General features: G+C 38.0%; 1 protein-coding gene across 1 annotated transcript in view; it reads left to right on the forward strand.

Annotated features, from left to right (window-relative positions):
* Positions 1–12,742, forward strand: part of pdgfd (platelet derived growth factor d) — a 55,449-nt gene that overhangs the window by 20,827 nt on the left and 21,880 nt on the right. Inside the window, exons 2-3 of the mRNA XM_034701503.1 lie at positions 7,225–7,414; positions 8,696–8,873. Coding sequence (XP_034557394.1) covers positions 7,225–7,414; positions 8,696–8,873 — 368 coding nt within the window. The remainder of the gene's footprint in view (positions 1–7,224; positions 7,415–8,695; positions 8,874–12,742) is intronic.

A 12,742-nucleotide genomic window follows, 5' to 3' on the forward strand; every position in this document is an offset into this window, starting at 1 on the left:
CAAAACCATTTTAACCCCCCGAAAGCACACCAAACCTGCATCCATGACTGTTTGAAACACCTGCTGTTTTAGATAGAAAGTAGAAATGCCACCAAGAATGAGAACAGCAACATCTCATGTCTCTGGGGAGTTTTTCACAGCTGAAAGTGAATGTGTTATGTGTGTCCTGTTAGCTAGTGCTGGGGCTTATGAGAATTCATTTTGAGAAGATGAAAGTCAGACAGGATATGTTAGACATGGGATGGCAGACGTAGGAAATGGGGTTGCCTTGTTATAGGTAATGTCCTGTGGGAGTGTGTCTCTGAGTGAGAAAGTATCATATCCACACTGTCACTCAAGAAAATAGTTTCTGGTTTGCTGAATACAGACTTGGATTAGGAAAGTGGAGGTTTTTAATTTCAAGTGAATGTTTTCTGACCTATGACTTCAACAAAGTCAACTTTTTATTAGAAGAGAAATTTAAAAATCTAATATCTCGCCTTGATCATGAATTATTTTCTTGTGAGTTTATTACTTTCCCCACAGAACTATTTTTTGGTCTGTGATGCACACTGGTTGCTGGGTGATCAGAGCGTGATTGGCACTTGGATCAGAAATAGATATCGGAGCCATGAAGCACATCACACCCTGGCTCTGGAGGTGGTGGAGCCAAGTTTAATTAGTGAGAATTTAACCACATATGTCCCGGAAGACATGCATCTATGCAAATACACACACACGCACACACAAGAACTTTTCCCTGGCATATCCACAAGCACGATTTAATAGATCCCACGCACAACAAACACACACACACACATATCACACAGTCATGCAGCATCATTGTCACGGTTATTTAGGTGTCAGATCAGGAGGCTGAAGGCTTAATTGCGAGTGTCAGACATTGCGTGTACTTTGTGTGTGTGTGTGTGTGTGTGTGTGTGTGTGTGTGTGTGTGTGTGTGTGTGTGTTTAAATAGGGGTGAGTCAGACTGTTACAGATATAATCAGAACTTTTGACATGGTTTTATTTCCTGAGATTTCAGAACTTTATTTTCTGTCAACTTTAAAAGAAATGTGTTATACAACTGTTTCAAAGCATTATTCTGGTAAAATGTATGATATAACGAGACTAATGATTTGGTTTCGCAGTTTTTATGAGAAGCATTAATATTTTGTGGTATAATGTTATGTTTTAAGAGCCATTATTAATACCTGCCAGATGCCAGCTTACACAGCAGTACTGTAGCCATAGCCCACAAAGCAGCATCCTGAGTTCAAGCTCTAGCTTTGGACATTGATTGATTTTCAGTTCCTTCACCGCCTAACTTCCCCAGGTTTCTGACTGTCATTAGTTCATAAAAGTCAATCTATCCCAACTGCAGCAAAGTTTTCTAGTTTAAGACTCTGAAACAGCCCATATATTTAATCTAATATCAATTTCAAAATCCACTGGCTGTTGTCTGATGATATATGCCGGTGGAAGTGACCGCCAAGTCTTCCTTTCCAGTGTGCCACCATTATTTACAGCCTGACTAGCAACTTTAGAACTTAAAAAGGATGAAAGGAGTAAGTGTTAAGAAACCGAATCTAAAATCAGATTGCCAGATGCACTTACTACATTTGGATATCTGTCCAAAAAATTGAATGTAAGCCAAATTGTCATCAGATGGCTGCCTATGGGTTCCAGGTTTGCAGAAGATTATGTTCCATCCATGTTCCCACCATGTTTTCTGAGTATCATCTTTATTGTAGTTGGTCTGTTGGGATTTAAATTTCTGTTTAAACGACTAGGAAATGACTCGCTTCAGAACAACCCTATTACACACCTGATTTGGAGTAACTGTAATAAATGCATTAATTATTTTAGTAATTTTCTTGTATCTGACAACACTTTTTGGTGGTCTGGACCAGTAATGACAAGAAAGAGAAGAAGAAGACAGGAAAAAGTGAGTAGAGGAACAAATTAAACGGAAACTTTTCTTGGCAGCATGTTTGGAGGCGATTTACTGGCAGAAAATATCCTGACATGCATGGTTAAGCCAAGTAACAGCCTCTCTTAATTTCACATATTTCACTCATCCTGTGCCCATCCTGCGCTGAGATAGTTTGGACGGCGACACTTTCTTTTTTTTTAATATATATTGGCCTTGTAGCCTAGCTAATTGGACTAGGGGGCTGAAGAGCTGACTCTGCAGAGTTTGATGTTGATGTGCTGACTTTACACCAATGACAAAAAAACAAGTGTAGCATCTTTATATGGATTATTATAAGGATCAGATTATAAGGAAATTAAAGAGGTTGAAGACATTAAAACAGATGCTTAGGGAGTTTGTAAATTAAATATCTTATCATTCTGCTCAGTTACTAAGTCTGTAAACTACAAGACATTGTATTCTTTCTTAATCAGCCGTTATCATTAGCTGCTTATTATGGGGCTTTCTGCCCTCAGTCTGGTCTTAAGGTGTGAAGCACAGAGTCAGGTAGACTGAAAAGGCCAATTTAGTTAATTCCCCCTCAAACCATAAAGGACCTGTTTGTATATTTATGGCAATTTGGGAACTTTGAAGCTAAAAAAGTGTGAGCTACTGTGTTTGTAAATAAAACTGAGGAATTCTGAGAAATGTAGCTTCCACTTTCTAGTTCTGTCTTTTCTCTCGACTGGATATTGTACAGAAACCTATTTTTTTCATGTATCATTTGCATGAATTTGGAAAGGTATCATTGACATCACTGCATGATTTATAGTAAGGTCAATGGTGTCATCCAGAAACTGCATCTTAAAAAGCCTGGTGCTGCCTGAGCAACTTTACATATATTCTCAATTTAGAGTCTTCATTCTTCTTAATGCTCTCTGTATTCACATAAACCTGCATGCATGATTGAACACATGTAAGTATATGTATGCAGCACTGTGCATGTGCTTTCATGGATCTATAATTACACAAACATGAGCTTACAGATACACTTAAAATAAGTGGTAGTTGCCAGCAGCAACTCTGCAAAGCAAGTACATTTTGTTACAATGGAATCCCTTTACTGGAATAAAAATACCAGAGATGTCTGTTGTGTGTTTTGTCCAATTAAAAAGATGAGTTTTAGAGAAAAACAACAAATTGTACAAAAAATGCTAAGTGTAGCTGCCAAGTCCGTGCTGGCTTCCATAAGAGGTAATTCCCTTGAAGATGGTATTCCCTCAGTTCAGCCTTTTGTCCACTGATACAGATAGTGCATACACATCTGATCAATCACAGCTGCATTGTTCGGAGGTCAGGATCAGCTAAAGAGAAGCAGTCCAGTAAAATGCTGACAGACTTTTGTGGTTTTGTTAAATATAATAGAAATTGAATAGTAGGACTTCATATTGTAAAGCCTAGGCTTATGCACTGAAATCAACTTGTAGGCAGTGTTACCATTATGACACATCCTCTATATGTGTCAGGATGTTTTGGCAGAAGGTTTCTACCTGTTCAAATCAAGTTTTTGCTTTCTGTTAAACTTGTGTAGCTTGGTGAGGCAGAAGAGAAAACAACCCCAAAGCAGATGGTTGTAGGCAAAATAAAGGAATTAAGTGATTAAGTATTCGTCAAAAGTTTACAGGCATGTTTTTTGGGATGGTAGGCAAGGAAGATGGCAAAAGGAAAAACAGGCAGATGGACTGGAACAAAGGTGGTTTTATAACAAAGAAACTGCAAAATAAAAAACACAAATTCAAATGGAAGAGAGCTCTAGCAAGTACTAACAGCAAATGTACAACTAAATAAAGTTGTGTTAGTATAAGGCATAAGACTGATTAGCAAAGTGGAAACAGGCAAGCAGGAAGGGGGAGAATGCTGGTGAATAAATGTTGCTTTACAACCGTTCAAAGATGGGTGAATGAGTGGAGAGGAGACCCGAGGGCATCTGATGGAGAGGTCGAAAATGGCAAGAGACTTATGAAGTGGCTGTTCTTGGAAAAACAGGAAGAATTTCCTGGTAATTTCAATGGAAATTTAAATTCCAACTTGCTGATTAGTCTAAAGGTGAGGAAAGACTCTGAAAAACAGTCAAAACTGAGCATAATTTATTTAACACAGATAAAAACAGGATCACAGAGTCTCTGGGTGATTAATGTCAGTTGGTTTTCCTATGTGTGGCAAATGATAGCAGAGCTCTGGTCCTCCCTTCAGGTCTACATCCACATGCCTGTGCTTTTTACGCATAGCTCTCAGGTTCTAAAATGACAGATTACCCAAATACATCTAGTAATACAAATTATTTTGCAAACAACAACAACTCTCTTCTTTGTCTTCCAACCGGTGCATGCCATGTCATACAGCCACTCACTCAATACGAAACGTTTCTGTTACTAGTGTATCTGTTCTGTGCTAACAGAAACGTGGTGCTGCGAGATGGTGGCCTTTGTGGAGTGGACCCTCTCTTTATGTAGATACACAACCTCATTATAAGTTAACATAAAACAAATGTTGTATTTAGGTGATTATACACTAATTTAAACATATTTACGAACACTGTATTTGGTTTCTACCAAGTATGTTCTGCCAAAGGAAAATTGATGTACACTACTCTATATGCAAGATTTAATGATCAGTAAACATATATGCTCATAAATTCCCTTGTGAATATATATGAATACAAAAGGTACACAAAAACACACAAACACACACTTTCCCCTGTGGCCTTACTGGGTAAAAGTTCCTGACACATAAGCACTTTTATGACTGAATGGACCCACACAGTGAAGCTTCTGATCAGCAGAGTGGAAGAATCCCTTTACTAACAAACTCTGCACCAATACACAAACACACACACACCCATACACTCACACATGTACCCTCAGATACACATATGCACAAACACACAACCACCCACACACATCCACACGAGCATGAATGCTCACTAGCAACGCACATTCATACACAAAATGCATGCACACACACTCACACACACAACTGTAGGCGCATTGTTAATTACCAGAGCCAAATTTGGCAGAAGTTGTGACTCGTGAAGAACGCAGAATGACCGATGAGACAGATTTACTGACTGAAGCAAAGCAGAGCAAGGTAACGAGAGGGAAAACAGGGAGGGGAAAGGACAGGAGGTGGAATTAAGGCAAGTTTGCAGCAAAGAGGAGGAGGAGAAGGCCAAAGCTTCATCATCATCTCCCAGGGGTACATGCTGAGGTGCCTTCATTATGCATTCAGCTCTCTCACACTAGCAGAAAACACACACCCCTAAGAAAATACAGCCCTCTCAGCCTACTTCAGCACACAGCCTGACCTTAGGGTGTTTTTCCATCTATGTGTGTGTGCAAGGACTTTTTGGTTTTCTGAATTGTTTTTGGAAGTTGGCAATTAATTGATTGGAGCAATTATTGAGTTGTGTTGTGCCATATCAAAATCAGATTTATGATTGCATTGATTAATCAGGATTAGATATTCAGAGGGGTGTTATTATTATGTTTATCTGATCTGACGAGCAATTATTTTGCCAGACTTTCCCAAGCACCATTATAGTTTGTGAAAGAAGTTAGTTCAGCTAATAAGAAGATTGCTATCAGTAAGAAGTTACCAGATTCTTATTTTCTCATTTTCTTTTTGCAGATATGTATGGCTGGGCAAAGTTACATGAAGAATGAAAACATTTTGAAATGTTTAGAATTAAATCATAATATTATAAAGGTTTGTGAATGAAAAAAATCCCAAATTTACTTGGAAAATCATTGATAAATAATAAGATTAAAGCCCAAAATCTGAAAGAATGAAATCGTAATCTTAGAAGAAAAAAGTTGTCAGAGAAAGAAGTTTTACTTAAAGGCCATAGTTAATGTATATGTTAAATAACATATATCATAACATAAAACATATATATATCAGAAGAGCAGCCAGCTGTCTGCACATAAATGAGAAATGTGGATCATCTTGTGAAGACATGCTCAACAGAGGAGGACACACAGTGGTTGCAATAGCGTGCACAAGCTGCCAGTTAACATGCCTTGTTTCTTAGCTTCTTTCAAAATATAGAATCCTGATACTTATGACAATATAGTGCTGATGTACTAAAAAGCTGAGTATTCAGTGATTAATGAAAGCCATTAACAAGCATAACTTCAAAAGATGCTCCACTTTCTTCACTTTAGGGCAGGCAGCTGGCTGCTCTTCTGATATTCCCCTTCAAAATAACATACAGACTAACCATAGCTTTAAATAATAAGTACATACTTATAAATATATACAACTCTTTTTTTTATTACGGCTTTCTTATGAAAATCTCTTTTTTTTGTCTATGAAATGGCGCTAACACTCCTTAAATATGTAAGGCATGCACATACAGCAAGTTAATGTACAGGATGGTGTGTGTGTGTGTGTGTGTGTGTGTGTGCGTGCTCGCAGTAGGATACTGAATACTGATACTGAAGCAGCTAGGATGCAGGGATATGACATGTTTTTTTATGTTAAGGTTTTAGCACAGTGGTGCCATTACTGCTGGAAAAGACATACACATTTTTTAAACATACTTGACAGCATACCAAACAAAAAACCCAACATGGTTTATACGTTATATTACAAAGAACACAATAGATTATTGTTGTTCAGAAGTATATTACATATACACTCTCCAGCTCAGAAAGTTGTAATGTCAGTTTTTTTTCTTATCCAAACCTTTGTTCCTCAGACATTTTCTTTCCTTGTCCTAATAGTTTTGGTGGATCTCTTGTTTTCCTTTGACCAGCGTTGGGCCATGGCTGGTTTGCCTAAAATAAACTGTTGATATTGATATAAATCAGAGGAAAAGTAGGGGACTTAACCTTTGTTGGTCTATTTCCCTTTTTAGCTAGTTTTAAAGCACTTTGTAATTCTGTCAAGCAAAGTGCGGTATAAGGTAAGTTTATTTTCTCTACAACCAACACCAGATGTTTCACTTGTTTCATCTTCATTTCAAATTTGGAACAAATCTGAAAAACTATTTTTGCAAAAATGTCAACTCCTCTATTAGAGTTTGGGTTTGTGAGTTTGGTTGAAAGTTTTGTTAGCGCTGGGAGTGAAACTGTCCATCACCATTGGGCTGAAATGTCACAGTTGTTTCTGTGTTGTTTGTCTGTGAATGTTGTTCTTTTATCGCATCTTTACTTGTGCCAGTTTGAATGTCTGTGTGTGAAAAAGCTGCTTTGCTTGTGTTCTTTAAAAACTGGACTAACTAACTGATTAGTTGTAACCACTAACCGACAGCAATCGCCTCACCACAGACTTGTACCGCAAGGAGGAAAACATCACCGTCACGTCACTGGGTGGGGCCATCCAAAGTCCACGCTACCCCAACGCTTACCCCCGCAATCTGCTGTTGTCATGGAAACTGCTGTCGCCGCAAGGGAGCCGTATACACCTGGAGTTTGATGGACACTTCGGCCTGGAGGAGGCTGAGAATGGAGCCTGCAGGTAAATCTTTGAAAGGATAAAAATATGTATTGCTGAGGCAAATACAGTAATTTTGAAAAGATGATAAGAGCACGATGACAAACACTGCCTGAACAGAGGACAGAAGGAATATACTGATGATTTAAAAGCAGCCATAAATAGGGAAAAGTCGAAGAGATTTGGAGAGTAGGGAGAAGGAGAGAGTAACTTTAACATTTGTTTTACATACTGTTTGTTCTGTCACATTGACTTTGTGTGTTTGTGAGTATTTATATTTATATGTGTTTTATTGATGAAATCAGTGTTGGACCTAGGCACTAAAAAAATATATTTTATGTACCAAAAAACTTTTCATCCAGAGTACTTATCAAGTACAAAGACCATGGTTATGCTTATTTATCAAAATTGTTGCTCATATTAAAAAAACAAAAACAGCCAGTCACTTCAAGAAAAAAATACATACACCAAGACATGACCGGTTGTAAATACGCTAATGACCCGGCTGACATTATCCCAGTGAGTAATATGAAATGTATGAAATGTTGATGAGCTTTCCTGATGAGAGTAAAACAACAAGAGTAGCTAGCAGCTTCAACTTAGTTTAGCATCAACCTGGAAAAAAAAAGCTAGCCTGTAATGTAAAAAAATTCCTCCTATCAGACCTGTAAAGTCACACCTGCTAATCTATGTTTCTCACCGCCATGCTAAGCAAAGCTGAGCTAGTTAACATGTGGCAGAAGCATACTATTCAGCATATGAATAAGATGGTTTCAATGTCCTCACATTTAGCTGTAAACAACCAAGATAATTAGCACATTTTCTACACTGCCAAACTCTTAAATAAAATATTTAATGAATGAAAACAAACCAAGTTTGTGTGTTTTAGTTAAAGTTTCATACTTTTCTTTTGTTTCTCTATTATTTATATGACCTCAAATTCCCCCAAACAGAACTCTGTAGGTCACATTTAAATATTTGTTATTAAAAGAATAAAACCGGGCACTGTTGGCCTAGCAGTTTCAGCGTACATCCCATATACAGAGGCTATAGTCCTAGTTGTGACAGTCACTGGTTTGACTGCAAGCCTTGACCAGTTGCTGCATGTCCTCCACACATTTCCAGTCTCTCTTCAGCTGTCAGATCAATAAAGGTGAAAATGCCCAAAAATATGACTTTAAAAAAAGTAGAAGAAGGAGAAGAATAAAACCAGTGATATAAGATCCAACTGTGACCTAGTGTTCCATCTTCTATTCGTGAGGACAGGCTTTATCCACCTCTTCGCTTCTCTCTTTCTCGCTCCAGGTATGACTTTGTGGAAGTAGAGGACCAATCAGAGACCAGCACTATAATTTGGGGTCGCTGGTGTGGGCAGAAGGCTCCGCCCAGTCTCAACTCAAAAACCAACATGCTCAGAGTCACCTTCAAGTCTGATGACTACTTTGTTGCAAAGCCGGGATTCAAAGTCTACTATTCACTGCTGGTGAGAATTTCACTCAGACAAATACACACTTTATAACACACTCACGCTGTTCTTTAGGATGTGGCTCAACTTGTCTGTTATTTTTTGTAACATTGGGTCAGATAAAATGCTTCTTCACTCTTGTACCTCCACTTTGCCATAAAAGTGAGGGATGGGATGACGAGAGGGGAGAAATTGATGGGAAAAGATAGAAGACGGGTGAGAAGTGGGATCTTGCAACACTGGTGGTAAAATGCCAAAATATATTAGTCAACTTTTCTTTCTCACACAACCACTAGACAGCAGAGAAGAGACAGACTTATGGGGGATGAGGGGAGGATAGAGGATGAGAAAAGGGTCTCTTAAAGGCTGTCAAAGGAACAGATAAGGAGATTAGCTTCGTCATTCTGTCAGGGAGGGGAAAGAAGAAAAAGAGAGACTCTGATTCCAAGATATTCTCCCACCCTATAATCATAAGGGAAAAGAAAGAGCCGCAGAGAGACAGAGAGCATTTAAAGATGTTCCATGGATTGATCTTTCATGAGTGCAGAGGAGAAAGAGGGGAAGAGAGACAGACATCACAGACATCACAGTTGAACTGGAGGCTTTACTTTTTATCTGAGAAAAGAAGACAAAAAAGTGGAATGAGCGCAGATGAGGATAAGAGCAGGACAGAGGGGGAGAGAGAGAGAGATGCTGTATTTGCAGGAGTCTTTGTTTCCTTACTCATTTTGACATTACAGCCCCTGCGAAAACATTTACCCTGCTCTCATCACAATTTGTACTAAAAGCTTTTTCTGATATTTTAATCACTGGATAAGACTGTTGTTATTCTTTTTATCTCTCATCTTCAAAAATGATTCAAAAAGTATAAAGTTTATTTCAACCCAGTCGTGTTTACGGCACTGAATTAAAAGCTCATTTTATCCTTATAATGTCAGAAATATAAATAGTTTATGTACATAGTTTTGAGCTGGCTATGTCAATTAAATGAGTACACTGTGAATTTGAAATGATTAATTACATTTTCAGTATGATGGCCAGTGCTTCAGAACCAAACAAACTGCAGTGACCGCATCATTGTAATGTCGATTTGATGAACATTGATCACAAATAGTGTGCACAATGGTTTGGATTAGCTAATGTTGCTAATTTTTCTGAGGATATCATCTTGCAGAGAAGTTAGTGGTTGTGTCTCAGGGTAAGCAACATGAACATAGCTGATTTTGACAATTGCTTAAAGCTCCTGTGAGCAGTTTTTAAGTGGCAATGAAACAGCCTGAAATTAATGCTGAGGCCTCGATGTGAACTACGTAGGCAAATAAGATCATTACCAATTTGACTGTTGATTTCTTCATAGTTTTTTTATGGTAGGTGTGAGATGAATGGAGTTACTACATGCTGTACAAACACCTATTTTTAACACTTTTTACCCTGAAAATATTCACAATGAGTGACATGTTTGACTTTTGAAATAAAGCAGTAACATTTTTCTTGAGAAAATACTATTTTCACATAGAATACAGGACAAGTCAGCTAAAATAAACTAAAACATTACAAACTGGAAGTTCTATTCAGGAGCTTACATCACTTATAAAGCACTTTCATTGTGTGTTGATTTTGTCACCCCCTGTGGTCATTTTCTTTTTGTCAATCATGTCCTTCACATCCAGTTGAAGTATTTCGATTCTAATAATCTTTTCCTGCTTCTTCACATACCACTCACTGGGTTACTTGTGAACAGCGACTCTATTGTTCTTTATGTTGTCAACTACTTGGTTGAGATCGTACGGCAGTAGCGACAGGCATTACCATATTACATTGTTACAATACATTTAGCAGATGCTTTAGTCCAAAGCATGGTACATCTGAGAGTAAGTGCAACACAAAAAATAATCTAGACATTGAGGAACAACAACATAAGTGCCAAAAAGTCTGATTGGACAAAGGTGCAGGCAGTGCTGGGGGTGTAAATCAGAGCAGATTTCATTGTCAATATCTGTAATAGCATCAATATCATTAAGTGAAAAAGGTGTTCCTGAAAGAGCTGGGACTTAAGCTGTAAAAATGTAAGCCTTTGCATTAAAAATTACTTTATGGGAGAAGTCAATCATAGAGCTAAGGGTCTGCTTTACTTTTGTAGCTCATATACAGGCATAACTATTTATATGAATGTGTTTAATAGCCAGTTAAAAAGTTCTAATAGTAAATCAGAGGAAATAACAATGAAAATATGTAGAATCTCCACAGGTTTGCTATTCAGAATTGTATTAAATTGATGGTACACCGTAGAGGTATTAGCAGAAGCAAAAGAGCTCTTAATACAGATACACCAGAATCAAAGTCATTTCTATCATACTTTATGAATGAATAAGAGTTATAGGTGTGTAAATGTTTATGTATAAAAACAATGAATGCAATCAAGATACAGATTATCTATAGACCTTAGCTTTCTATGGCAATAGGCAGATATAATAAGAGATATTTCTCAACTATAAAAATTTCCTTTTTTTTGCCCCCTTTTAATGACCCCAACCAAATATACACAGGGAAAGCTCTCTACATGTCACCTGACATTATGCCAACAAAGTGAAAGTAACTCAACATGTAATTCTCTTATCAGTCTCTTTCAGGCTCTCACTGATTTTCTCTGTCTTCCTGTCTTTGTTGTTTTTCCTCTGGTCAAATAATCACACCTCTGTACATTTTAAATAGAATCTACCTCTTGGGGCTTATCTCATTTGATCCATTTTACCTTTTTTCAGAGAACTCCTGTGTCTGAGTGTGTTTTTGTCTTTGCATTTTTCACACACAGACACTAACAGGCATTCGCACACTTCCCCTTCAGCGAGACCAGAGCTGTGTGTGCGGCTTAATTTAGCAGGTCTAATTTGTTCTCTCCAGACCTGTCGAACAGATAAGAGGGAGGGTGAGGAGGAGGAGGAGAGGCAGAGAGAGTGGGAAAGAGAAGGAAAGATGCAGAGAGAGAGAGAGAGAGCGAGAGCGAGAGCGAGGAGACGCTGCATTGGAAGGAGAGAACAGGTGTCTGAGATGGTATCAGCGTGTCAGCTAATGACTAAAACAACCTGAGCTGAGAGAGGCAGAGGGAAACAGAGGCATCTGTGAGGCAGTGAAAGTGGACTGAGGTTGACTGACTAAAAGAAAGACTATGAGGTGAAGTGAAACAGTGCAAGTGAGAGAGAAAGGTAGAGTGAAGTCAGGAGAAAGGAAAAGGGGACTGGAGAGATTACAGACAAGCCCAAAATACTTCTCATTAGTACATTAGAAAGTCTGGTTGGATACAAGCAGCAAACTCTGGGGCTAAGAAATTGGGCTAATACTTAAGTCCCAAATACTGCAGGTCCTGGAGCGACATTCAACTTGAAGCCCTATGAAAATTCTATACTTTATACAGCTAATATGTTAAAGCCTGGTTCAAAAAACAGATGTGATATTAATAGATTTTTTTTCTCTGTATGACGACTTTAAAGTTGTTGTTTTTCTACTACTTAAGAGGTTTTTTTCACCTGTCACTTTTAGAAAACCTCTTTGCTATCCCTAAGTGTAACACCAGATGTAAACTGTTTGTGAATAAGTGACCTGGATCTATTCCACTGAAATTCCATTGAAACCAACAATTTGCCTTCTTTCTCTCTGTATCTGTAAACACCAATATTATAATTAGTTGTTGCATTTTTCTGATGGAAAATCAATTTAATAACTCAGTGATCAGTGGTGGAGAGATCATTGATTGCTTTGGATGAGGAAGCAATGTCTGTAATAACCACATCTGCCAAGAACCACTGATAATTATGTGTTCTATCTCTATTTCTGCACAATCATTACTGAAGGTTATGGGTAGTTATAGTGGACATTATCAAACAGCTACA

This window comes from Notolabrus celidotus, chromosome 14 (assembly GCF_009762535.1).
Source record: "Notolabrus celidotus isolate fNotCel1 chromosome 14, fNotCel1.pri, whole genome shotgun sequence".
NCBI lineage: Eukaryota > Metazoa > Chordata > Actinopteri > Labriformes > Labridae > Notolabrus > Notolabrus celidotus.